This window comes from Pelodiscus sinensis, chromosome 1 (assembly GCF_049634645.1).
Source record: "Pelodiscus sinensis isolate JC-2024 chromosome 1, ASM4963464v1, whole genome shotgun sequence".
In the NCBI taxonomy this organism is placed as follows: Eukaryota; Metazoa; Chordata; order Testudines; family Trionychidae; genus Pelodiscus; species Pelodiscus sinensis.
Window position 1 is genome coordinate 68180128 of NC_134711.1, and position 27876 is coordinate 68208003.

The window sequence follows — 27876 nt, forward strand, 5'->3', positions numbered from 1 at the left end:
ATCTCTGTTCACTAAATCATGGGGAATATTTGTGTGGTTTTTTTTTTTAGCTTAGATTAAGCCTTTACTCCTCTGTTTTAAATGCACAACAGTCAGCTGGGGATTTTGTTTGAAGTTCTCTGTGCTACTGTGAGTTCTGGGCTGCAAAGCTCACAAATGGACCAGTTCATTCATGAATTACTAATACCCTTCACTCAGATTTTCCATGGAATAGATGCTATATTTATTCATCACACTTTGAAAATCAGATTTGAAGAATTCTTAGGGTTTTTTGTTTTGTTTTTGCATTAGACTCTATTAAAATAGCTTTCCATTAGTAGGAGTCTATTCTACTGATAATGAGAAGATGTAACTTGTTAAAGGCAACAGGGGTTACCCATCCACATCAAGAGGCTAATTAAAATTAGGCATGAAGATTAAGAGGGAAGTATACTTCGGAGGCAACTATTTTATCTCATTTACACTTGTGCAAATCTGGAATGACTCCATTGCCTGCCTCCAGGTTCACGGTCATGAAAATGAGATCGGAATCCAGACCCACTACATTTTTGCCGTCAGCTGGAGGCAGTGCTATAAAACTGTTGTAGAATAATTAAAATGCAGGCTACATATTTTACCCTTATTGCTATAAACCAACTTCCCTCAATATCATGCTGCACTATTATTTCAAAAGACATGGGGACACCCAGAAACCCCTCAATGACAGCTGGCGAGAGAGTTACAGGAATATCCTGATCCTGGTATGTACTGGTTCAAAGAATGTCATATGAGAACGTAAATGAAAGGCAGAGTCACACTAGTCATTAATATCATTGTGAAATGTATGTACAGATACTATGTACAGAGTTATGTATGTATGCAGAAAGTGTGTTTTAAAGTCTGTATATAGGTAGAGTTAACAAACAAGGTTTCTATCACTTGTGACTATTACCTATAAATTAAACATTGTAAGCTAACACAATGGCTGCACATGTACATCTAGAATCAAGTGGGAGTGTGAAATCAATAGGGAAGAAGCAGAACACAGGAAAAATAAGTGACAAAATGGTTTGCTGGCTGCATACAGACAATGGACTTTAGTAAAAGACAAAAAGACATCCCTTTTTCTCATAACTAGGACATAAATGGACAGCACATTTACATTAATGAAAACAGGATCTCTGCCAACTTTGGGGGGAAGATGTTGCAAAAGCCTTTGGGTGAGATAAGACTTCCTTTGACAGGAGATTAGCAATTAAGGTTAGTCTCTAGAAACATGTTATGATTATTTTATATGGAAACCTTTTGTTTCCATTATCTTTGCTCACTATCTCTTGAAGTTTGATAATACAATTTATTGTTTATTGCAAATATATCTTGGTTCTGTGTATATCTTGAAATATATCAAGGTGATGATTCTGAGTTGAATTATACAACCTGGTGTCTACACTGTTCCCTTGGAGACAGGAGACCTGGTATTTCTGTGAGTGTTCAGTGAAGAAGGAGCTGGACATTACAGAGGAATTTTTCAAAGGGCCTGGCGACTAAGGTACCCCTATTGTTAACCTACAGGACAAAGTAAGAACTGGCATAGCCAAAGAGATGGTTTGGATGGCTAATAGTCTGGTGGTGTCAGGAAGCTGATACTCAGTTAAGCACAAGTAAGTTTCCCTCCTACTGGAGGCTCAGACATAACAAGATGACACATACGCCTCGACACCGCAAAAACCATCAAACACATCTGATAAAGGATATAGACTATTTGTTAGGTAATACCAACATCATAGTTAAAGGACCAACATCAGTCTGACATAGTCAGTGTTGGAAAATTAGTTGATAAAGGCAGTTGTAGAAACTGATGTAACAGCCTCAGCCAACAGTCTGCATTTATTAAGCTCTTGGAGGCAGGAACTCTGTTTTTTTGTACATTTGAAAAGGAACTAGTACATGATGGGCAATAACAGGACCAGAGTAAGTAATGCTCTGTGAAAGACCCGCACAAACTAAAGGGAAACTGAACTAACTATGCAGGGGAAACAATGCAACAGACTGTTCACAAAAGTGCTGTCAAGTAGATAAATTGAAGAGATTTTCTCTTTATTATACATTAATTAGAGTAATTTCAGGGGATACTTGTAATACTAGCAGGTAAAAACAGGAGTGTGATTTTTAAAACAAGTGTTTTTTTTTAAATATAATCTGTTACAAGACTGGCAGAAAATATATATCCTTGATGGCTTTAACCTGTTAGGGAGCATCAGTTATGACATCTCTAATTTGCGTGATCTGTTTCCTTTACTCTCTCATCCCCTTCTTTAGCTACTGTCAATCATATCTGGCTATGTCTGTAGTTCATATGGTATTTACTGTGCCATTTACTCTTATATAACGTAATGTAGCATGAAAAGCAGGCTGACTAAATACCAATAAAATACTGATTTCAGCACTATGACAAAATCCAGTATCCAAACCAATTAAAAATCTTTATGATAAAAGATTATGTAACTACTAGCAGACTTACCCAGCATTGTCTGGGTCCTTCAGGGCAGAGGGTTGGTGGTATGGGGGGGAGGGGCAGGACTCAAGACAGGGCCTTGGGGATAAGGAGGAGGAGTGCAGGAGATGGAATGCAAGAGTGAGGGTTGGGGGGTGAGGAGTGGCTCAGGGCAGGGGGGGTCCATCTAGTATGGGCCTTTTTTCTCCTCCCAGACTCCCTCCCATAGGCTTTTTTCTCTTCCCTCCCGCCTCCATGGGCCTCCTCGACCCAAGCTGCCCGCCCCTGCTAGGATTGCCAGTTGGATTCAGAAAAAATACCGATAAATAAATAAATAAATAAAACACACCAGGAAATTTTTTTTTTAAAAAGGATGCTGAGAGTTGTTAAGGAAAAAAAAAAAAAAGCAAGCAAGCACTCTGACCCCTTTTAAAAACCACGTGCTGAGGTTTTTTGGCCCTGAGGGTATGTCTACACTACCACCCTAGTTCGAACTAGGGTGGTTAATGTAGGCAACCAAAGTTGCAAATGAAGCCCAGGATTTGAATTTCCCGGGCTTCATTTGCATCTTGCCGGGCACCGCCATTTTTAAAGCCACGCTAGTTCGGACTCCGTGCCCGCGGCTACACGCGGCATGGAGTAGGTAGTTCGGATTAGGCTTCCCATTCCGAACTACCGTTACTCCTCGTGGAACGAGGAGTAACGGTAGTTCGGAATGGGAAGCCTAATCCGAACTACCTACTCCGTACCACATGTATACGGAGTCCGAACTAGCAGGGCGTTAAATATGGCGGCGCCTGGCAAGATGCAAATGAAGCCTGGGAAATTCAAATCCCGGGCTTCATTTGCAACTTCGGTTGCCTACATTAACCACCCTAGTTCGAACTAGGGTGGTAGTGTAGACATACCCTAACAGGCTGCCGGCGGCCGCCCGCCATCTTGCCTCCCTACACCAGACCGGACAGCTCCTCGTGGAACGAGGTGTACAGCTAGTTCGGATTAGGAAGCCTAATCTGAACTAACTAGTTCGTGCCGCGTGTAGCCGCGCGGCACGCAGTCCGAACTAGCCGGCATTTAAAATGGCGCCGGCTGGCTTTATGCAAATGAAGCCCAGGAAATTCAAATCCCGGGCTTCATTTGTAACTCCGTATGACTACATTACCCCCCCTAGTTCGAACTAGGGGGGTAGTGTAGACATACCCTAGGGTTGCCAGGCTGCCTCTGTATGCCAGAGGGCCTTGGATTTTCACCTCCTGTCCGAGAAAAACTCAGAAAGTACTGGATATTTTAGGTGTCCGGTATTTTCTGAATTTTTTTACCAGACAGGAAGCAAAAATACCGGACTATCCAGTTCAATACCAGACACCGGGCAACAGGGCTGGCTTTAGGAAGTGTGGAGTATGGGGCCCAATTCAAACCATTTCGATGGGGCCTTGGGACCCAGGATATTTTGTTGACCCCCAAAAAAACCCACACACAGATTTTGGTTGAGCAAAAAAAAACCAGCACACAAAGAAACAAGTCAAGCCCCTAAAAATACCCAGCTACAGGGCAGAGTCCTGCCTTCCAGCCAAACCCAGGGGCCAACTCCTCCTCCCATAGCGCACAGAAGCCGCCACAGTCCTCCTCGGGTGCTGACACTCCCGCCCACAGCGTGCCTGGCACACTTCCGGGTTTAGGGCGCGGGGCCCTTTTAGGCGCGGGGCCTGATTTGGGGGAATCGGGCGAATCGGCCTAAAGCCAGCCCTGCCTAGCAACCCTAACCCCAGCTGCCAAGGGCCTTTATTCTCCCTCCAGTTGCCAGAGGCCACCAGGGGCCTTTTTTCTTTCTTTTTTGCTGCAGTCAAGGGCCAGGAGGTGGAGGAAAGGGTTTGAGGCAAAGGGGGCTCCTTACCAGATGTTCTAGCAGGCAAGGTGGTGAAGTCTGAGCCCTGCTAGCCACTCCCTTAGTGGCACAGCTGCTCCCAGTGGACACTCTGCAGGATAGCTCTCCCCTGAAAGCTTGCTTTCCCCTGTGGCCACTCTCATATTGCATTCCTTCGAACCTCAGTCTCTCCCTTTGCATATTATGGAAAGCAGTCCATTTCCTGGGGCTTCTGGTTGTCCTGGCACAGCCAATCCCTGAGCTTGCTTTATTTTAGAAGACGAGGAAACTGCATCTCAAATTTGGTGGACCGAGCTGTTACTGATTAGGAGGAGTTCTTGAACAAACAGACTTGCAGACAGACAGGCAGATGCACTCTACGTCAATTGTATATCTTATTTTGAAATAGCGTATTTCAAAATAGAGCCCTCTTCCTCCAACTTCCCTTATTCCTCATAAAATCAGGGTTACAGGAGTCAGAGTAAATCCTCCATCTTGACAGTATTTTAACATTATTTCAAAATAACTGCCTGACGTGGACTAAGTTATTTCAGAATAGCTCTAGTTATTTCAAAATAATGTTGCAGTGTAGACATACCTCAAATTGCTTCTATCTGTACCTCTTGAGTTCTATTATTCGATGATTCTATATTTATGAGTTTATAAACCAGAACTCATTAGCAACAAGCCTATCAAAGCATTCATGAAAAAGCAGAAGAAAAAAGCTCTCTACATTTTAAAATTTCATCTGTATATGACTGTACTATCTACACCTTCAAGGGCTACAGGAGCTAGGGTTGCCAGTTGGTTGAAACAAAAATACTGAACACTCCCCCCCCCCCTCAAAAAATGGGAAAAAATTCTGTTGAAGGGAAAAAAGGGGGAGAGGGGAGGAGACCAATGTTGTTGAGCAAAAAAAAAAAGGGACTCCAAGAACTTATTAAGCCAAAAAAATTAAAATAAAACAGCATTAAAACAGCATGTCCCCTTTAAGAGTGAGCGCAGGGATAGGCACAGGGGAGAAGTTGATCACTAAGACCCAGGGGAATCATTGCTTCCGCTAGGTCTTTTAGCTGGCAGTCATTTTGTGCCGGCAGCCTTGGGGAACCAGGTAAGCATGGGGGCTGGGGTGTTGGGAGCCCGGGGGCTGAGTGTCTGGCATTTTCGCCTCCTGGCCAGGGAAAAATTCAGAAAATACCGGACATTTTAGGTGTCCGGTATTCTCTGCATTTTTTCACTGGACAGGAGCTGAAAATATCTGACTGTCTGGGTGAATACCAGACACCTGGCAACCCTAACAGGAACCCAAAGCAAGCAACAGCCTGTATGTGACCAGGTACAGGCAGTCCCCGGGTTACGTACAAGATAGGGACTGTAGGTTTGTTCTTAAGTTGAATCTGTATGTAAGTCGGAACTGGTGTCCAGATTCAGCCGCTGCTGAAACTGACCAGCGGCTGACTACAGGAAGCCCAAGGCAGAGTTGCTCTGCCCTGGGCTTCCTGGAATCAGCCTCTGATCAGTTTCAACAGGCTGAATCTGGACGCCAGTTCCGACTTACATACAGATTCAACTTAAGAACCGCAGGCGTCCCCAAGTCAGCTGCTGCTGAAACTAATCAGCGGCTGATTCCAGGAAGCCCGGGTCAGAGCAACTCTGCCTCGGGCTTCCTGTAGTCAGCACTGGTCAGTTTCAGCAGCGGCTGACTTGGGGATGCCTGGGGCAGAGCAGCTGGGGTGCTGCTGGGTTGCTCCAGTAGCGCCGCTCCTCGGCGCTACTGGACCAATCCACCAGCACCCCAGCTGCTCTGCCCCAGGCGTTCTGATTCAGCCGCTGCTAAAACTGACCAGCAGCGGCTGAATCAGGACGCCTGGGGTAGTGCAGCTGGGGTGTTGCCGGGTTGGTCCAGTAGCGCCCAGAGCTGCGCTGCGGGACCAACCGGCAGCGCCCCAGCTGCTCTACCACAGGCGTCCGGAGAAAAGCCTGGACTGCTGGGGGGGGCGCGTACTAGCTGCGCCCCCCCCCCAGCAGACCAGGGAGACGCGGGCAGGGGACCGAGACGCACCGCGGTCCTGCCGCCCGGGTCCTCCGCGGCTTTGCTCCGTGTCTCTCTGGTCTGCTGGTCACCAGCAGACCAGGGAGACGGGGAGCAAAGCGGAGCAAAGCCGCGGAGCACGCCGGCAGCAGGACAGCCGCGGCGCGTCTGGGCTGTCCGCTGCCCGTGTGCTCCGCGGCTTTGCTCCGCTTTGCTCCCCATCTCTCTGGTCTGTTGGTCTCCAGCAGACCAGGGAGGCGGGGAGCAAAGCCGCGGAACACGCCGGCAGCGGGACAGCCGCGGCGCGTCTGGGCTGTCCGCTGCCCGCGTGCTCCGCGGCTTTGCTCCCCGTCTCCCTGGTCTGCTGGAAACCAGCAGACCAGGGAGACGGGGAGCAAAGCCTCTGAGGACGCCGGCAGCGGGACAGCCGCGGCGCATCTGGGCTGCCCGCTGCCCGCATGCTCCCCGGCTTTGCTCCCCGTCTCCCTGGTCTGGGGAGACGTGGAGCAAAGCCGCGGAGCACACAGGCAGCAGACAGCCCAGACGCGCCACGGCTGTCCCGCTGCCAGCATCCTCAGAGGCTTTGCTTCCCGTCTCCCTGGTCTGCTGATCTCCAGCAGACCAGGGAGATGGGCAGCAAACCCCGTTCGTAACTGCGGATCCGACATAAGTCGGATCTGCGTAACTCGGGGACTGCCTGTACTTCAATGTGAGTTGCTAATGACCAGAGATAAAGAAATCTACATTTGTCAATTATAGGGGTAGCCCAAGGTCCAGTGTGCTTCAACAGCAGCCCTCGGAACTACAAGTTGTCGACTACAAATCACAGCATATTGGGAGAACTGATTCCTGCCAGGATGTACCCTCTGCCCTCAGTAGGGTTTCAGAGGGGACTGAGTTAAAAGCAGCAGGTAGGTTGCATACAGAGAGGATGGGCTGCTGAACTGTGATCCTGTTTTGTGTTTTTTTACAGGTAGGACAAAAAACGGCAATAGAGCACCCTGAGAGGAGTTTAGGTTGTTGTGGGGTTTAGTTACTTTGGGAATTGGAAAATGTTGTAAGGGGGGCTGTGTTGTATGCTGTAACCTCTGCACTCAGCAGGGATTCAGCAGGGACTGTGTTAGAAGCAGTGCGCAGGCTGCATGCAGACAGGAGGGGCTGCTGAACTGGGATCCTGCTATATGTTTTTTTTACAGGACAAAGCCTGTTCCTGGTGGTTTGTCTGAGTGGGTCTGGTCTTAGTTACTCCCAGTCCCACTTTATGAACATTCATATTTGTGCATTTGATTTTATACTCCCTTTTCCCTATGTTCACATATCCATGACCACATTTTATTTAAGTTTTGGCCCCTTATGCATATGAGGCAATCTGGGTACCCATCATTGAGATTCTGATTGCTTTCATAAACTATTTGCATTAGTACTGCTGTTTATTACTAAGCCTACCAGCTACTATACAAATTCTTTAATAGCTTCTATCTTACAGCATTTTAATAGGCCTTAGCTTGTAATATGTAAATTAATCTTACACCCTAACAACAGGTCAGGATAACAAGGGAAAAGGGCAGTACTTCTCCTACTTAGGGCCTAACCTAATTCAAAGTCCATAAGTCAATGGGAGTTTCAAGTTTTGGTTCAAGCTATTAGCCTTGGGTTTTATGATTACTAAAGCGTTCAACAATCCTAGAACTTTTACATTCGTTCTCTGAGAGATTTTCTGCCCTGAAGAATGCTTTTTATTAAATAAAACAGTACCTGTTAATATACACACACAAACTAGAAAAAAAACCGTATCCTCTTTTTACACATTATATGTGGATTTTTAAGGCTCCTCTTTCCTCACCTTTGTGTGTTATTACTTGATTTTATAACCTATAAGGACAAATCCTTCTAAGAAACTTATTTCTGCACCTAGTGAAGCAGAGGCAGCTTTCCAACTATTCATAACCTATGGAGGTAGATTATTCTGTCTCTTCTGGTCATGGCAAAATAGGAGGTTACTCACCTTCCTGTAACTGACGTTCTTCGAGATGAACATCTCTGAGGGTGCTCCACATCAGGTGTTGAGCGCCCCAGGGCTTCTTGATGGATTTTTCTCAGCAATGTATCGGGGGGCTGTGCATGTGTGGTGCACGGCATATGTGAGCCTCCCTCGGTACTATTGCGCATGCGCGGTCCCCCTCCCTTCAAGTTTCTTCTCCATCCGGAACCCGGCAAATAATATATTAAGATGTTATCATAAGGGAATTCCAAAGTAGAGAGCAGGAAGGGAGGGTAGTGGAGCACCCCCAGGGATGCTCCTCTCGAAGAACGTCAGTTACAGGAAGGTGAGTAACCTCCTTTTCTTCGTCAAGACACATCCTTGGGGGTGCTCCACATCAGGTGACTACAAGCAATATTTTCTTATGGAGGCAGGGACTTTGGATCAGGTAAGTATGCCACCTGTAGTAAAGCTTTTACTAGTTTGGTATGTGGGAGGGGTCCTGAGGTAAGTGCATAATGTTTTGCAAAGGTGTTTTCTGATGACCACGTGGCTGCTGTGCATATATCATGCAGTGGGGTTTTCCTCAGGTAAGCAACAGACGTGGTGACTGCCCTTGTGGAGCAAGCCCGAATTGGAATTGGTGAAAGTAGGTCATTTAGTGAATAACAAGTAGCAATGCATTCTGAGATCCAATGTGATAATCTCGGTGATGAAATCTGTTTTCCTTTACTATGATCTGCAATGGAGACGAAAAGTCGAGAAGAGGATCTGAAAGATTTTGTTCTGTTGATGTAGAAGCCCTCCTGACATCTAGGGTGTGCATCTGGGCTTCAAATGCATTAGCGTGGGGTTTTGGAAAGTATACTGGAAAGTATATTGTCTGATTCAAGTGGAAAGGGGAGCGCACCTTGGAGAGGAATTTTGGGTGTGGTTGCATCGTGACTTTGTCCTTAAAAAATATCGTGAAAGGTGGTTCTGCCATCAGGGCAGCCATTTCGCTCACTCTGTGGGCTGATGTTATTGCTATCAAGAATCCCGTCTTTAAGGATAAATGGCATAGGGAATATGTCGCCATGGGTTCAAATGGAGGTTTTTGTGAGGGTTGTTAATACCATGTGTAAGTCCCCAGGCTCTTGAGGGGGTGCCACCTCTGGTATAGAGCCTGGAGACCTTTCAAAAATCGCTTGGTTACTGGGTGTGCGAAGACTGTAGCATCTTCGACTGTTATGTGGAAGGTTGCAATGGCTACTGGGTGGACCCTGATTGAGCTGAGGGAGAGATGTGAGTGTTTGAGGTGTAGCAGGTATTCCAGCAAAATGCAGGACAATGTAGCACATTCCAGTACATCAGGAAGTGGAGCGACTTGTGATCGTATGTTACGAGAGGTTTCCCAGTGAACAAACTGAGCTCATTTGCTTGAGAATGTTTTTCTTGTTGCAGTGCTCTGCTTTGTAAGAGGACGTCATGGACTTGTTGAGAGCACCGCATTTCTATGCCCATGAACCATCTAGGTACCACGCCTTGAGATGGAGTGTGTAAAACTGTGGGTGAGGATACATGATCCCTGGTTGACAGAGAATGTTGGGATCGTTCGGAAGCGTGATTGGTTGATGTATTACTAGCCTGTGTAGGAGGGGAAACCATGGCTGTCAGGGCCAGCAGGGCACAATAAGGATAACCAGGGGCAGATGAGAGTGCTGCGGGGCCCCTCCTTTAACACGGCGCATGAGCGGGGCCTCGGGAAGCGCGGGCCCGGGGCAGCCATCCCGCTCGCCCTGCCCTAAATCCACCGCTGAGGATAACTTTTGCTTTGTTGTTCAGAATCTTTACCAGGACTCCGTTGAAGAGCGGAAATGGGGGAAAAGCATAATGTAGGAGTGCATTCCAGGTTATAAGAGCAACCCGGAGGACTCTTTCCCCATGCCCGCCCTGGAGCAATAACCTGGGCATTTTTTGTTGATTGAGGTGGCAAATGAATCTATATCTGGGAAACCTCATCAGTTGAAAATGGCCATGAGGAGTGCATAGTCGAGTTCTCATTCGTGCTCTTGTGGCAGGGCTCTGCTGAGGACATCTGCCGTGGAACTGAGGACCCCAGGAAGGTGGCAAGCGAATATGTGAATGCCTCTGGCTAGGCACTAATTCCAACCACCTGTCTTCTTCTCTAGAGGGCTGTGTCTACACTGGGCCACTTATTCCGGAAAATCAGCCGCTTTTCCGGAAGAAGCTGCAAGCTGTCTACACTGGCCCTTGAATTTCCGGAAAAGCAACGATGCTACTGTACAAAATCAGCCGCTATTCCGGAAAAACTATTCTGCTCCCGCTTAGGCATAAGTCCTTATTCCGGAATACTGTTCCAGAAAAGGGCCAGTGTAGACAGCCCAGTAGTCTTTTCTGGAAAAAAGCCCCGGTCGCAAAAATGGCCATCGGGGCTCTTTTCCGGAAAAGCGCATCTACATTGGCCACAGACGCTTTTCTGGAAAAAGGGCTTTTCCGGAAAAGCAGCCTGCCAATGTAGACGCTCCTTTTCTGGAAAAACTGAAAACGGAATAGTATTCCGCTTTAAGCATTTCCGGAAATTCATGCCAGTGTAGACACAGCCCAAGAAAATAATGTGAGTAGAAACTGGTTCCATGGAACTCTTGGGGTACTGATTCTATGGCTCCTAATTTGAGAAAGTGGTCAATTTCTTGTTGTAAAATGATATCGTGAGAGGGGTCCCTGAAGAGGTATGGGGTGGGTGGTTGTGGGGGGGGGGGGGGGAAGAAAAGGGATAGTATAACCTAGGGAGATGGTTTGAGTTACACACTTATCAGTGGTAATAGATACCCAATTTGAAAGGAAAGGTAATAAACAAAATAGGAAAGGTTTGGAACCAATTTCAAGCTCTGGTGCATGTGGTGTTGTTTTACATCTCGACTGTTGTTTCAAATTTGCTTGCTGGGTTGGGATGAGCGGTTGGGGTTATTAGTCTAAGGGCACCATCTGTGTTGTCTGTTGTGCCCCCTCTGTTGGTACGGGGCATGGTTTTGTCTCTGGTACTGGTAAGTGATACTGGTACCTAGGTCTCTGATATGGATTGGTACCTGTACAGTCTCTGTCTCATCATAGGGGTTTGGATACCAAGTGACTGCAATATGGCTCTGGAATCTTTCATCGATTGGAGCAGTTCATTGCTCTTTGCAGAAAATAGCTTTTCTCCATCAAACAGAAGGTCTTCTACCGATGATTGCACTTGGAGGGGAAAAGCAGAAGAGTTGAACAAAGAGGCTCATCTCATAGTGACTGCTGTTGCCGTAGTCCTTGTAGCTCTGTCTGCTGCGTCAAGTGCCGCTTGCAGGGCTACTCATGATATTATCTGGCCCTCTGAAACAAGAGCTTGAAACTGTGCCTTTTTGCTGTCAGGGATATCTTCAATAAAAGTATTGAATTGTGTATAATTATTGAAGTTGTATTTACTTAAATAAAGCAGCATAGTTCACCATTCTCATCTGAAGAATGGCAGAGGCATAAGCCTTCTTTCCGAACATGTCCAGACGTTTATTGTCCTTTCTGGATGGGGTGGAATGATTTTGTTGTTTGTTTCTCTGCTATGCAGCATCTACTCTGAAGGAGTTGGGTGGAGGGTGAGAAAAGAGGAATTGAGAACCCTGGGGGGGAACATAGTATTTTCAATCAGCTTTCCTGCATGTTGGTGGGATGGATGCACGTGTTTGCCATAGGGTTTTAAAATGGGCTCCAGGATGGCTGGATTAATAGGAAGTGCCATCTTTGTTGCTGTACTGGGCTGGAGGATGTTAGTGAGTTCATATTGAGAAACCTGAACTTCTTCCATAGATATATTCAAATCAATAGCAACTCTTAAATAAATCTTGGAAAGAGGAGAGATCATCAGTAGTATGAGTAGCAGGTGGTAACAATGCCTGCTCTATGGCTGAGGCTGCGTTTGAATGTAATAGAGATGTAGAAGCCGACATTGGGGAGCAATGGCTTTCACTGTCAGTTCCCCTCAGAGGTGTGGGGTGACAGGTTTAAAGGAGAGCAGGGTTTCGTCATATGCTTCATCTTACATGGTCTCTTTTTATATTGTTGAGGTGGTTGATGGAACATTTGCCACTGTGGGGCACAAAGCATAGGCGGCGGCATCCAAAAATAAGGAGCCCAGGGAGCCATTTGTGCTCTAAGAAAATCTGGTTGTTGCTGATAAGCAGACCATGTAGAGCCGTCACTATATGGCTGAAGTGAAAAAGCAGGTAAACATTCCTCCTTGTCCTGGGGGAGCGGGGGGCGGGGAGGAGGGAGGAGAAAAAGTCAGAGTAATCAGAGAATGGAGATTGAGGATGTATGTTATCAGTCAAATTATGAGAATGTAAAGTGGGAGAGATTGCCAGGTCTTTGTGGTCCTTGTGGGGAGTATGCAGCATGGATAGCTCTGCTGACTATAAACAAGTTGCCGGAGCTGCTGAGGCAGGGCTTGTCTGAGGTGTTGTCCCTGGAAACAGGGAGAGGGGGGCCAGCAGCCAGTGGCTGGTCTGTGAAGAGATTCCTCAATGCTGCGATAGCTGCAGGAAGATCTCCTATGGCCCGTGGTAGGGCAAGCACTGACGTGTCAGACAGGGCGGAGTGTGAGGCAGGCACGGGAAGACCTGTTGCCTCAGTAAGGGCAGACATTTTTTCATTTTTATTGTCCTTTTTGTGTTCACCCAAAGTGCCTGGGAGGTCAAATGTGCTCAGGCGGTTATTACCTGAGTAATGTGTCTTTCTCCCCTCAGCTTGCCACTTTCTGGGCTGCTGACTCAGAGAGCTCATCCCTGCCTTTGATAGCTTAGAGGACGTTTGCCTCATAGGTGTATTGCTCAGACCTGAGCCTGGGTCAGAGGTATGGTGTTTGCCCTTGTCAGAGAAGGACATTTTAAGTTGCAGCTGTCTGTCTTTGCGCATTTTTGGTTTAGCGCAGTTGGTGACAGGCATTAAATTCTTGCAGACCCCGCAGCTTTCAAAGCTGGGTGGCTGGAGATCACAGTTCAAAACTGCAGGTGGTTGGTTGTTTTTGTTGTCGTTGTTGTTTTTAATTTAAACTAACTCTAAACAAGTATAAAAGCTAACTACTAACAGGAACTGTGGAAATAAACTAACTCTAAGCAACTATTTGAAGAAAGAAGTTTGTGAGGAGAAATCTTTGCGAGAGCAAGAGAGTTCTGTCTGAAGCCGGGGGGCGGTAGAAAGGAACTGAAGGGAGGGAGGCCGCACATGCGCAATAGTACTGAGGGAGGTTCGCGTGCGCCGCACATGTGCGGCCCCCAATACATTGCTGAGAAAAAAACGTCGAGAAGTGTTGGAGTGCTCAACACCTGATGTGGAGCACCAGGTGTTGATGCCTCTCACCAAAGAACCAAAAGAAACAAAAAAGCCAACTCATTTCACAGTTGCATCACTGTTTTGACATTTAATGTTCTGACATCACACTGTTCAGTAGCAAAGGCACTTGGCCAGGTTTATTGTTGATGAAGCATGGTCTGAGTATCCTATACATGCTACAGCAGTGTTTCTTGAACTGTGTTCTGCGGTACACCGGTGTGCTGTGAGGCAGTCGGAGGTGTGCCACGCAGAACAACAGAGTTCAAAATGGCCACCCTTAAAGGAGCAGGTGACCCTTTTTTTGGCTTAATAACTTTCCCCCCAACCCTTTTGGGTTTTTTTGGGTCAATAACTCCCCCCCCCCTTTTTTTGCTCAACAAAAAATCCTTGGTGTTCCTCAGTCTTAAAAAGTTTAAGAAACACTGTGCTACAGGTACGTTAACACGTATATGCCCTTTACAGTGGACTTGGCTCAAGAGTAATGGGACATTCCATTCCTCCCTACACCAGACAGACACCATGTCTGTGACTCTTCTTTGTAACCTGTTTGCATCAGTGTATAATACTGCCCTTCTGATGTGGCTAGTTACTACCTTTTTACCTTATACATATTGGTTCAATCAAAACATTTCTATTCATCACACTGTCATCCTGACCTTAACTTTAAGAGAGTTCAGTGTGTTCTTTGCATCATAATCTTGTATTGGGGTGCTGTGATATCACTCTTCTGGAATGTGCTTATGTGAATACTTAGGGCTTAGGAGTGCTTGTGATTTTGCAGCACCAGCCCTGTTCTTGACAAGTTCATGTGTCAGATAGTGAACCTGCAACCAGGCATCTACTTTGTAAACATAGTAGTGCTTGACTTGGCTTGACTGTTGCAGACTCAGCTTTATATTAGCAGGGCTTGACCTTGGGCTTGGTATAAAAGGGACTTATACTAGCCCTTTTATACCAAGTTCATGTCTCAGGCTCTCTTTCTACTACAATACATCTTATGAATATTACTGTTGAACTTGCCGAATAATAAAAATATTATTATGTCCTCTTCACAGTATCCTTTGTTTTTTCAAGAGAAAAATTCTTTCATGGCCTGATTTCCTTGTCCAACACTTTAGTCCCTCCCTGCTTGATTTCTTTCTGTAGACCTCTGAGAAAGACTCCATAAATCACTGGTGGTCCATGAACCACAGAACTAGATCCATTGCTTATAGGTTAGACATGGCAGCTTCTCCTAACACTTGTAAAGAAGTCTCTCTCCCCCACAGCCAAATCATATCTCATCTTTGAGACCATTCCTTTGAATACAAAAACACAGAAGGGAAATTCAAGTGTAATTCTGCACTTGAATACAATTGCAAACACATAGAATAACAGATGGGAATGTTCCCAGTGGATACTTGTTTGTGCCAGATATTCTAGTTACAGTTTGTTCTGAATTGCTTAGAGTTCAAAAGCAGACTAATGGCTCCCAGGGGATGAATCAAGAATATGATTACATCCAAAGAAAAGGAAGAGCTTTTCTATGGTTAGTTATATTGCAAGGTATTATGGAATGAAGGTCTTGAGGGAGAGCCCCTAATACATAGATTTGCAAAGTACTGTTTCTCTATTAATATGAAAGGGAATAAAATACAATAAAAGGGAGATTTCACTTCTGTCTCTTCATCAAAATCTCAATTTTCCTGCTAAATTCACAAGGAAAGTCAGAATAAGATATGCATTAACTCTAAAACTGGTAAGTACTGATTTTCCCATTTTTCAAAAAGGAAAACACACACAAAGATCAATAACAAAATTGTCACATGACCACTAACTTAGGGTTCTCTCAGTTTTGCAGACTCCCAACCTGAGATCTAAGTCTGGGCTTAGAACCTAGAACCCTAGAGACTAAAGTTAGGAACTTTAGAATTGAGGCATCTACAATTGTGGGGGGGTGAACTTGTGAAAATTTTGGGCTAAGTAATTCACCCATTGTGAGATAGCAAGTCACTGGGCAAGCCAACCGCAGAACCCTGAAGCCCCCCCTAAGGTCAAATTTATAAGCCAAGCATCCACACTGGCAACATCATTATTTCAGAATAAAGGGACACCATTTAAAATCTGTACTCCTGCGTTTCTCAGTGAATAATGCTAATTTATTTCAAAATAATGTTAGTATGGATGCTCTGGTGCTGCTATTTTGAAATAACTACTCCTCAGAGTAACGTGAACTAATTACTCCCCGGTGCTTCCTGGGGTTGTAAGTGTTGCATAAAAAAGCCTCCGCCTGAGCTTACTTAATTTATACACATGCATATTCTGAAACTATACTAAACTGTAAGGGCTAAGGTATGAAACTGAAACTCATTGTGATCTTTGTCAAACTTTGTAATCTTTGTAACTCTCAGAAATTTACTGTAAGCTGCAACTTTGTAATCGTTTGTAACTCTCAGATACCTTGCTTGTAACTTGCTCTAAGCTGCATTCTCCAGTGAGAGTGTGTTTGTGTTTGAAGAAGACTGGGAACAATGGAGCACATGGTGATGAGTCATCACAGACTGCTGCTTTTGCTGGATAAAGGGAAGTCTGGGCATGCTCCCTGATGACTAGGTGAATAAGTCACAAGAGCTATTCAGACACTATATAAAGAGAAGGAGTGCATGTGAGACTCTCTCTTTCTTCCCCTGCTCCTGAGAAACTCCTCTCCACAGCCAGTGTCTCTCCTCCTAACCAGCTTCTCCAAGCCATGATGAGCAAACACACCCTCCAGAATCTATATGCTTTGGCTCCTTCTGTAACCCATATGCCTGTGTGAGTGCTTGAGGTCAGGAATGAATGTGTGTGAATGAGTGAATGAATGGAGGGGTGTGTGTGCTTGTGTGTGTGAGAGAGATCTCTATCTTCTTTAGTTTAAGCCTTGGGTGGCTGCTCTTGCCTCTTTAGTTTTACCTAGTGGCAATAAACCCATGCTAGTGTAACCCTGGGTGGTCTCCAGTGAGGATCTTTTTAGGGCAACATTAACTTGAGGTAGTACATCCACACTAACAGAGCCTGCCTTGGACTAATTGTGATGCTTCCCTGTAGTGGGGACATGCTATTTCGATTTTGTAAAATTGGGAGTTAAGTCAAATGTAGTTATTTTGAAATAGTTTCCTAGTGTAATGTTGCCACAGTGCCCTACTGTTAGCACTGAATCGCTTGTCCTCTGTCATATTTGGGCATAATTCTCTGAAAAGTCCACAATGATGACTAATTATTGTTTCTTATATTTTTCTTTTACAAGAATTTTCATTTGTTGTACTTAATACAAATAAAACAAATAATAGACCCGATGATAATATAGTTCTATCAATGAGCCATCACACAAATGCCTCTCAATAAAATCAATGACATTTTTAGGATATTCCCAATTCAGGGCTTTCAATGCTTCATTTCATGGGTAAACTCCCCAGTGTAAGCTTCTTCAAATCTAACACTGATGTACTTCTGTATTCATTAACCCAGTCCATAACTATCCTCTTTACAAATAATTTGTAATCAGAGCACATGTGAACAGACAGGTGACAGTAGGAGTCAAGCTGAGGTCTTGCATCCAAGACATTAATGAAATATGATATAACCCTCAAGCCCTTTCTGACAATTTGGGGACTCAATTTACCATTTATACAATCAAGTTTAATACTGTAATTTCACTGTATGTCACATGACAAACTCTATTTTGAAAGTGGGGCTTGACTGCCTTCCAATTTTTTTTTACTTTCACACGCAACTGAAAATCCAATGAGTAACAATACAAATTTAGCAATGGAAGGATGTCAAAATTTGATGATCATCAACTTACATAGAAGCTGCCTTTGACAAAGAGCTGGTTACTTTTCAGAACGTATTCAAGTGGTCTGGAAATCCAGGCAGTGATTTCCAGGCTGTGGGAAACTGATCATGTGATGAGACTGATCAGAGAGAGTCACCTGACAAAGGGGACTGGAGATTTTAAAACTGCAGGCCAGAAATATGTGATGCAACATATAGTTAAGAATGCATATGTTGTCCATATACAGTGGCTTTATAGCTGTGTCATTCCCAAGATATTAGTGAGACAAGGTGGATTGGATAGTATCCTGGGTTAAATTGGATCAACTTCTGTTGGTAATAGATCCAAGCTTTAACCACCTTAATTCTCACTCAGTTTCTTTCCCCCCTCTTCCATCAAATACCGTCTTCAGATATTTTAGTTGTGAAGGTCCAGTAAGTCTCTACTGAGTACATACATTATAAGCCACCAAAAAATTGCTGTTTGTAAGCCCTATTTAGTAAGATTTCATGTGGAGATGATAAAGGCACATTCCTATTGCCTACTTGGCTACCTCCTGCCAAATTTCAACTCTTTGCTCCAAAGCATGGAGGTGCTACATTTTCTCAAAGGTGATCAGAATTTTAACAAGGTAACAATATATTTTTCTCTAGCCTCAGTTTCAGAAACAGTTAAATATTTTGTCTGAAATTAAATAAGCCTGAAAGACACCTGGATTGGAAAATGTCAACTCACACAGAAATGTTGGTAAAATTATAAGCTACTGAATACAGGCTGCTATAATGGGTAATTTTGGGCAGCCACCCCACATACAATATTGAAATATACTACTGGGAATCTCAATGTTGTTCAATCAAAGATTAAAGTGTCTCATATTATAAGATTACATCACTTGATATTCTAAAAAGTGGTTTGCAATGTTACATTTTACACTATGAATAACAAATTAGCGAAAGCGACCTCATTCGACTAGTCCATATTGGAAAAGTCAAGATCAAGGCTGAAACTCCTTTAGGTTTAGACAGTGCACTATTTATGCAGCTGCTCTGTATTAAGAATTATCATTGACATCAATTAGACCACAATTGCAGGATTAGGCCCTCAAGAATTAGCTTCTGCCTTCACAGTTGGTTAGTTAGCTGGAAAAAAAACAGATACCTCCAAAACAATACATTAATAAATGGACTGGAAATTGATTATACATCAAAATTTTCACTGTGATAGAATATTGGAAAATATTAGTATATGTGTGTTCAAGGGACTGAGTTAATATTTATACTGTTATGAAAAAGATCCTATACAAATTTTCCTCATTAACATAGTCCACTACCCTCAACATATGCATTGCCCCTATGGCCTAAACATAATCCTCCTCTATGTTATTGGACAGGTGACAATTAATGTTCAAATCTCTATAGACATAACTCTTAAATATGAGCCTCTCTCCTTAATGAAGTAAAATCTCTTTCATGTGTATACTCTGTATAGTTACTTCTTTTAAAGTAATATTTAATCTGATGCACTAGCTGAAAATGAAGACTAACTAAAATATAGGTCAGTTTCTAAACCCTATTATTATTATTATGCAAAAAGAGTATGTCACCTGATACATTTGTTAATAACAACTCTCAGCTTACGGGGTCAGGCTATAGTTTGCTTTGTTAACTGACATTTTTTAAAAACCTCACACTGGAAATATATTGGTATAAAGTGAGCTTTGCAGTAGGCAGAGAAGGATGAAACAACATGGGAAGCAATGTTACTTATGTGTCCTTAATCCTGCACTGAATAAGAGCTTCAGTGCAGCAGTTATTTTATGTGCTGGTGATTTCATGTGGGATAAATTGGCTGCTGAACCAGCATTTTCTATAACAGAACTATTTTGTATTCTTTTTGCCATAGCAGTTTAAGCTAAACAAAGTTCTATTTAACACTGCCACGTCCAGATTGATCGCAGATTTTAGCACTATTGATCTATAGTCTAGTCTTTAAAAAAAAAGGATAGAACAGGAATATAATCCTATATTAAAGCAATTTTGTTTCTATGAATTATGTTTTGTTTTAAAATACCCAAGCTACTTCTGAAAATAATCATTGGTTTCAAGTCATGGGAAAAAATGGTTACCTTGTGTAACTGTTGTTCTTTGAGATGTGTTGCTCATGTCCGTTACATTCCATCCATACACAAGATTTTTGCCTTACCAGTACCTGTAGAGCCAGCTGTGGGGCTCTCTAGAGCACTACACTCATAGGCTGTGTCTAGACTGGCCAGTTTTTCCAGAAAATCAGCTGCTTTTCCGGAAAAACTTGCCAGCTGTCTACACTGGCTGCTTGAATTTCGCAAAAGCACTGACTTCCTACTGTAAGAAATCAGTGCTTTTTGCAGAAATACTATGCTGCTCCCATTCGGGCAAAAGGGCCAGCGTAGACAGCTGAGATTTTTTCCACAAAAAAGCCCCGATCGCGAAAATTGCCATCGGGGCTTTTTTGCGGAAAAGCGTGTCTAGATTGGCCACGGACGCTTTTCTGCAAAAAGTGCTTTTGTGGAAAAGCGTCCGGGCCAATCTAGACACTCTTTTCCGAAAATGCTTTTAACGGAAAACTTTTCTGTTAAAAGCATTTCCGGAAAATCATGCCAGTCTAGACGCAGCCATACAGTGATGAATCCAAGCGCCACCAGACCATGCCCTCTCAGTTCCTTCTTGCTGACAAATCCGACCGAGGGGCACGAAGGTATATAATGGAATGGATACAACAACACATCTTAAAAAACAGTTATGAAAGCTAGGCAACCATTTATGCCAGGGGTGGGCAAGATAGGGCTTGGGGGTCGACTCCATCCTGGAAAGCCGTTTGATCTGGCCCATGGCCACTCTACGGTTCCCTCGCCTCCAAGCCAATCGAAACCTGGGGACTGGGGATCATGCGAAATCTCCTCCTACCACTAGAGGATCTGGTGCCGAGAGGAAACCACCAGCTGTTCAACAGAGTTGGTGGTTCTGTCTAGGCACCATGCACCCCGGCAAGGCAGGTGTGAGAGACTTTGCATGCTCCCCCCTTCCCCAGGCCCTGACTGGCAATAACGCTAGCCAGTCATAATGTGGATTTACTTCCTACAATTTCTCAACTTTGATCAAAATTTTTAGATGAAGAGTACAAATTCCAGATTTTATAGACAATCAGACAAGTCTTAAAAGGAATACAAATTTTATTGAAGCTAATATTTTAAAAAATGTATATGGTACATAGATTGAAATAAAGATATTCTGTATGTCTGGATGTTATGTTTGAATTATCTGCAAATAAAAGTTTTGTTTAAGCGTGATACGATACATATTGGCTTAAAGCCTACTGATGGCTGTCTTAATCCTCTTCACATCAACATTACATGATTATAAGGCCAAAAAATAGGGAAAATATATACACAAAAACACAATGTATGGTTAAAAACACTTAATTTGCATAAATATTAAAAATTTGAAAAATGAGGTGAGATTCACCATTGGGCAGAGATCTTTCATAATATGGTGCACAGGGCCATAATCAGTTTTACTCCAAATGCATACTATTGCATTTACTTATGCTTGAAATTAACAGAAATTGCTTTACTGAATTCAATAGCAATAAAAACCTGCAATGATCTTTTTCTTCCATCTTTGTTATAGAAAGAAGCATTTGTTCTGGCCCTGAGCTTGGACATCCAGACTTAACCAAAACACATAGGAAAAACAAAGTTATTTTCACAAATCTCCTTCTGAATCATTATCCTCAGTCTTTTGAGGTAGTCTCCTAATGGCAATTATTAAATCAATAGTGAGAAGTTTTGTAACACAATGAAGAACAGAAGCTACTAACTGATATTTACAATACACTGATTCTAGACCTTGTTGATTCATGTGCAGCTGATTATTAATTTGAAGTGCACTAGTGGCTTTGAAATAGACCTGAGTAAAACTGTTCTTTTTTGTTGTCCTATGAAGGATTTTTGGAATGCTCAGCAATGCATCAGCAATTACAGTAGAAACAACAGTTATTTTTGGCTGTAGGCACTTTTTTGCATAGGAATGGAGATAATAATGTAACAGCATCTCAAAGTTGCCTCCCACTGGCAAAACTGATCCTGCCTGTATGACTGAACTGGTGTAACTTTGGATTGTGTGGTTATAACTCTTCTCATACTTAAATGGAATTATAGGATTGCCTGGATTCCAATAGTCCTTAGTAGTATTTAGATGTTTGGACACAACGGATGTACTAGTGTTTTCTATTGCTGTCATAGCATCATTACAAATCCTGTGGTTATTGACAACTGGCTCACTCTTATTCTTTATGCCCATTTCACTTGGATACTTGAATTTCTGCAACTCTCTTAAAGTATGACCTCTATCAATGAGAGCTGAAAACATAAAATCGTTCTTTAATTTTACAATAGGCATGACTAGGTTTGAGGATTTTTGCAAATATGTTTGACTACATGATGGATTTTCATCTACCCATGAATAAGAGTCTACAAACTGTTTTTCTGTTTCAGCCGGAAATGTTTTCAGTTGTTGGTTGTTGATCTTTTCCCCGTTACAAGAATTATTCTCCATTTTGAGTTTCTGTTGAGATGAATATTGCAAACTACAGTGTACAGCTTCTGAAGTATTATTTGGGTTTTCGGGTTGTGCAGCACATTTGTCACTCAAGTCAACTGCTTTAAATAGTTGCTGTAACATTTTAAATGCTCCTTGAAAAGCAGAGGCATGCTGCTCAGTGACGCCATGCACTGGTCCACAAAAGATCACACAGTGTGGCTGAAAGGCACATGTCCTTGTCAAGCCAAGATGAACATATCTCTTGGAGCCAAGTACAATAGGACGACAAAATTTTGCTACCATGGTTTCAGTGATCTCACAACGTACATTGTCCCAAGTAGGTACAAACGGTGAGATACCTGTGGTTTTGCAGAGAAGAGAGATTTCTTCTGACGATAAACACTCAACAACAGATATACCACTTATTTTTGCATAGTAAATAACTATTTCTTGTTGTTTCACACTTGACAATAATACTTTTATATTGTTGCTCTGCAAGTGTTTCATTATAGTTTCTGTTCTTTTTGTAAACCAGACTTGGGAAGCCTGATACTGAACTTCTGCATTTACAACAAACTCTAAATCAGAGGCAGAAAGATCAGAGTGGATGGATTCTGTTACAATTAACATTCTTATGTCACCATCTGCTGGACAGTACACACCAAAATCTCTGTGAAGAACAAGTCCTTCTAAGATCCTGGAATTTGAAACAGGAAGACCTGGTACAGCAAAATGTAATTCTACAAAATAGTCATTCACCAAATTCAGCATTTCATTTCTACCATTTTTAAAATGCACACATCTGTAATAGAAATCACAACTCAATTGGGAAAGAAGCTTCTGATGACTATTTCCTATTCTTCCACAAAAGTAAGCTTCTAATATTGACTCCATCGTGTGCCTGCTTATCTCTCCTTCCAAACTAGAGAAAGCAGAGAAAAAATGTTTTCTTAGGTCTTCTGCTGTGATCTGGTCCAATATGTGAGTCTGAAATGTCATAAGAGATTGAGATATTTGTTTCAGGCAATGATGTTTTTGATATCGCCCTCTCCTTTGAATAGCCTCACAAAAAGGAGAACCTTCTCTTTTATCAAGAATTTCCTGAAGTCCTCTGAGTAATTTGGACAATAGGATGATGAATGTTTTAGCACCATCTCCAGTCATGTGGTGGTGCAGGGAGACACAAGCTACCATCATTCTGGTAGGAAAAGGAAAAACAAAGTATATTAAGGCTGGCTTTAACCAACACATTTTAATCAATGGTTTCAATTTATTAACAGAAGCGTTTCAATTATTCCCTTTTCCACAGATAATATTAGTCAGTGACGACAGGTTCTTCCTACATGTCCTTTTAACAAATGGAAAGATCACCCTGAGCTTGAAAGATATGCCTGACACAGAGGCAGAAAAAAGGCAGGCAGGTATCAAGAGACAGCCAAAGGCCACAGCATCCTAGTGAGAAGCCCAAACTCCTCCCAGTCCCCAGGTGCTGCAAACGGCAAGGGCTCTCCTGAAAGGAGTGGGGAAAAGTGATAGAGATGCAGCCATGTTAGTCTGTTGTAGCTGAAACAAGACAGGACAATGCAGCACTTTAAAGACTAACAAGATGGTTTATTAGGTGATGAGCTTTCCTGGGCCAGTTTGTCGCTGCATGAGCATCCAGCTCATGGCACAAAGGATGAAGCTGGGTGCGTGTAAAGGGTGTAACTAAGCCGCTGCCCAAGGGGAGCAGCTGCCCCGCGTGTCATTGACGTGGCCTCTCGCGGCTGCTGCGTGTGGGGAGGAGTCACCCCCGCTCTGCCCCCGGAGCTGGGGGGGGAGCCCCCGAGCATCAGGGGCCAGTTGCGGCCCGGCCACCCTGGATCCCCGCCCCCCTCACGCCGCCCGTGGGGCGCTTTGCAGCCACCGCGGCTGGAACACGGGGGGGGGGGGGCGCGAGGCACGTCGCCGGGCCGGGGTTACCTGGCAGTGGGCGAGTCCAAGTTCAGCGCCTCCAGCACGCGCCTCCCGTCCCGCGTGAGCAGCGTCTCTCCCGTGGGCCGGGTCAGCAGCACCTGCCCGCCGCGCGGCCCCAGCGCGCCCCGCACCGCGCCCGCCAGCGCCTCGGCCTCCTGCACCAGCCGCCCCAGGTCTAGGGACGCCGCAGACGCCATGGCAACCGCTCCTCACTGGGGCGGTGTAGGGCGCCGTGACGTCAGCGCGCTCGAATGAGGGTAACGTGCTAGTCTCAGGGCGGGGGCTATTGCCACCGCTTTCTACGCTTAGGGACCGGGCTGTGAACTGGGAAAGCGAGCCGCTCGTGGCTGGGGCGACCAAGCGCGCGCGCACCGCAACGCTCTACCGCTAGGAGCAGGCGCGTATGGGCTCCGCGTGGCAGCGTTAGGCACGTGCGCGTTTACGGCCGGGCTCGCGCTCAGGATAGTTGTCGCTCCCTGGAAGGACGAGCGTTTTCATTTCGTTTTATTTAACAGCAGGGGGCGGGGCCTGCGGGGGGAGGCGGGAGAAACCTGCACACGTGATCGAACTGCCGCTAGAAAGGCGCCAGCGCTAGTGTGTTAAGGGGCGCGGCCCCGCTGCGCGTAAGGCCCTGGGCTCGGCCGCGCGCTGCAAGCCCGAGCGGTGCGTCAGGCTGCACGCGGCGCGCTAGCGCCCCATGGGGCAGGGCTTGTACAGAGACACGGGGCCATATTGTCTGAACCGGAAGTAGCAATTTGATAGCCAGGCGCTCTGGCTCCCTGGATCACTCGCCCCTGCCGCCAGTCCCATGGACGTGACCAGATCGACACGTGCCCAGAAATAACGGTGTCGTGTGACCCTTCTAAAACCTCTCACTGCCATTTACCAATAGGGGTGGGCTTGGACACCATGCAACTATGCTGTAATTGCAGCCACCCAACTTGCATTTACTGCAGGGAGGGGAGAGACGGGAGTGCCTCTCTCGCCCATGAACCAGCTGGATCAATGTAAACCTGTCAACAGACCACCAGCTGGTAAAGGAAACTCACTATTAATTACAGAATTAAACCAAAGCCATTTTGTTAGTGCTGCAGCGAGGGAGAACAGGTTAACTAGTAAGCAGATAAACGAATATGAGAGTTAAAATGCTTAATCAAACTTCATTTTAAATACATTATTTTACTTCACATCCAACACAAAAAGTTCTGTTTATAGCAGGGGTAGGGAACTTGTTAGGGATCAGGGGCCACTGAATCACAGAAAAATCAGTTGGGGAGCCACACAAGTGTGAAGCAGAAATACTCCTTGCACAACCCCCTATGCTCACTATGCCCCCCCAACTACGATCCCTCACTCCTCTGGCACTCCAGTGCCACAGGGTAGAGAAGGGACCGGAAGGACTGAGGTTCAGGGCTTCTCATAGGTCAGATTTACTTTTCTGGTGGATTTTATGGACCTCCTTAGGTTCTGGGGTGGGGACAAAAATTAGGGGTTCAGTGTGTACAACAGGGCTGCCAGGAAGTAGGATAGAGTTTGGGGGTAACGGATCTGGGAGGGAGCTGCAGAAGGGGGAAAGGTTGCAAAGTCCGGTCAGGAAGTGCAGTGCAGAGAGTAGAGTGTCTGACTAGGGGGAGAGAGAAGCAAAGGAGAGTGCAGTGTGTGGCTAGGAGGGAGGGTGCAGGAGCAACAGTGGATGTAGTAGCAGGGTGGGGGTAGGATGTATGGCCAAGAGAGAAGGTGGAGGAGCAGACTGGAGATAGAGTGTCTGGCCAGGAAACAGGGTGCAGGAGTGGATAGGGAACAGGTGTCTGGCCAGGAGGGAGGGTGTAGGAGCAGACTAGGGGTAGGGTGATGACAGGGACTTGGGATAGAAGGTTGGACCTCCGTGGTCTGGTACTCTCAGTACATGACTGGTCCCAGAGGAGGGATTTTTCCAGTCCCCAGGAGGCCATTTCAGATGGTTGTTGCTGCTCTTCCCTACCCCACTGGTCATCCTGACTCCTGCCCACCCCTGCAGCCCAGGTGAGCAGCACATCAGTTTCCTGCACACCACTCCCCCCTCAGCCAGTCGCTTGTGTGTGTCCCCTCTCCAGCTGTGCAAGTCATGTGCTGACTCCACCGCCTCTGCCACCACCCCAACTGAACCCAGGCTGCCTGCACTCCCCCCACTGCAACCCAGCTGAACCTTCACCTAGGTGGACCGTACACTGCCCACACTCCCATGTGCAACCCAGCTGAAACTCGCACCACTTCCCTGCAACTCAGCGGAACCACGCACTGATCACACTCCCACTGCTCCCCCACTGAACCTCACACCGACCATACTCCCTGGTTGCGGGCTCCAGAGTAGGGTGAGGGATTTATATTACAGAAGCAGATTTAGGACTGAGGCAGAGGGTTGGGGTGGGGGAAGTGTTTGTGGGGTGCATGCTTTAGGAAGAAGTTTGGGTGTGAGAGAGGACTCAGGGCTGGTGTAGGGTGTACTGATGTGAGTTCAGGAAGGGAGCTAAAGGTTGGGATGGGGGATGGGGTACAAGCTCCAAAGAGGGAGTTTCATTGCAGGAGGGGGTTTGGGTGTAGGAGAAGGGGGTTTTTTTGGGGAGAGGAGTGGGTTCTATCCATCCAAGCAGCACCTGCCTCAGATGGCTCCTGGTAGCAATGCAGCATGGATAAGGCAATAGCATAGCCTGTCCTGGCACCATCCAGCTTCCAGAAGAGACTAGCATGTCCATTGCCTAGGCACAGGGGGAGCCAATCAATAAGCTCTATGCCTGCAGGTATATATAGCCCCTCTGCAGCTGTGGTTCTCAATGAGTGGGAGCTGGTGAGCTGGCACTCAGAATAGGGGCAGCATGTGACACTTCCCTGACCGCCTCTGCCATTAGGAGCCATAGAGTCATGCTGGCCACTTCTAGGAGCCATATGGTGCCAGGGCAGGCAGGGAGCCAGCCTTAGCCCTACTGCACTGCTAACCAGACTTAAGAGCCCAGGTAGCAGGGCTGACTGGAGCCACCAGGGTTCCTTTCTGACCACATGCTTGTCAACCCTAACCCAATGTCCTTCCCTATTAACTATCTGCCAAAATTATTCATTAGTAGAATTCAGTGGCATCTCAAAATAATGGAACTAGGTCAATTACAAATTACACCATTGGACAAAACAAGTACCATGTACACACAGACACATTCCAAACTACAGCTGCAGATCAGAACTACTGTTGGATATCTTGCTGCAATCCATACAAAAAGGATCACAGATTTTGGTGCATTCCTTCTATCAAAAAGCACAAGAACAACTTTTCATACCCTCTCCTGTAAGTATTTATATTAGGGCTGTCAATCTCAGTTAATACATGCAATTAAAACAAATAACCTGGATTAAAAAACAGTTGTGATTAATCAGTTTTAATCATGCTCTTAAAATAGAATACCAATTTACATTTACAATAAATATCTTTAGATGTCTCTACTTTTTCAAATATATTGATTTCAGTTACACGTATTAGTGCACAGTACTTCATTTCACTGGATTTTTAAATTCTTTTTTATAGTGCAAATCTTTCTAATTTTTTTCCCCCTTTGGGACTACAGAATGAAAGCAGCATCCTCATGCCACATCCTCAGCTGCTTCTTGTGGCCAGCCTCAGCACCGTCCCCTCCAGGCATGGGCTGCTCCAACTTGCTTCATGCCGGTGGGGGGTGGTGGGAAGGTTGCGCTATCAAGGAGGCGCCGCTGGGGCTGGGTCCACTCCGCCATCCAAGCTTAACCCCCCATCCGCCCTGGGCTGCCCCGCGTCCCCTCCACCATCAGAGCCCGACCCTCCTCCACCCCATGACCCC

The 27876-nt window shown here is 45.2% G+C and overlaps 1 protein-coding gene and 1 long non-coding RNA gene across 2 annotated transcripts; one reads left to right on the forward strand and one right to left on the reverse strand.

Moving 5' to 3' along the window:
• Window positions 1-1816: 1816 nt before the first annotated feature.
• On the forward strand, window positions 1817-22752 carry LOC142829907 (uncharacterized). Its single transcript, XR_012904815.1, has 3 exons — window positions 1817-1950; window positions 7129-7280; window positions 22617-22752. It is a non-coding gene; the product is annotated as an uncharacterized LOC142829907 (long non-coding RNA).
• BBS10 (Bardet-Biedl syndrome 10) lies at window positions 20676-27869 on the reverse strand. The gene is made up of 2 exons (XM_075932158.1): window positions 24044-27869; window positions 20676-23279 (listed from the first exon to the last, which is right to left on the reverse strand). The coding sequence occupies exons 1-2, from the start codon at window positions 24232-24234 to the stop codon at window positions 21245-21247; spliced, it is 2226 nt and encodes a 741-aa protein (XP_075788273.1). The 5' UTR covers window positions 24235-27869; the 3' UTR covers window positions 20676-21244.
• Between the last annotated feature and the right edge of the window lie 7 nt (window positions 27870-27876).

Bases quoted from the DNA above. Each gene is read 5' to 3' on its own strand.
- BBS10 (XM_075932158.1), bottom strand. From the start codon at position 24,234: ATGGCGTCTGCGGCGTCCCTAGACCTGGGGCGGCTGGTGCAGGAGGCC. The intron at 23,280-24,043 runs GTAACCCCGGCC...TTTTCCTACCAG, and splicing joins TTGGACTCGCCCACTGCCAG to AATGATGGTAGCTTGTGTCT.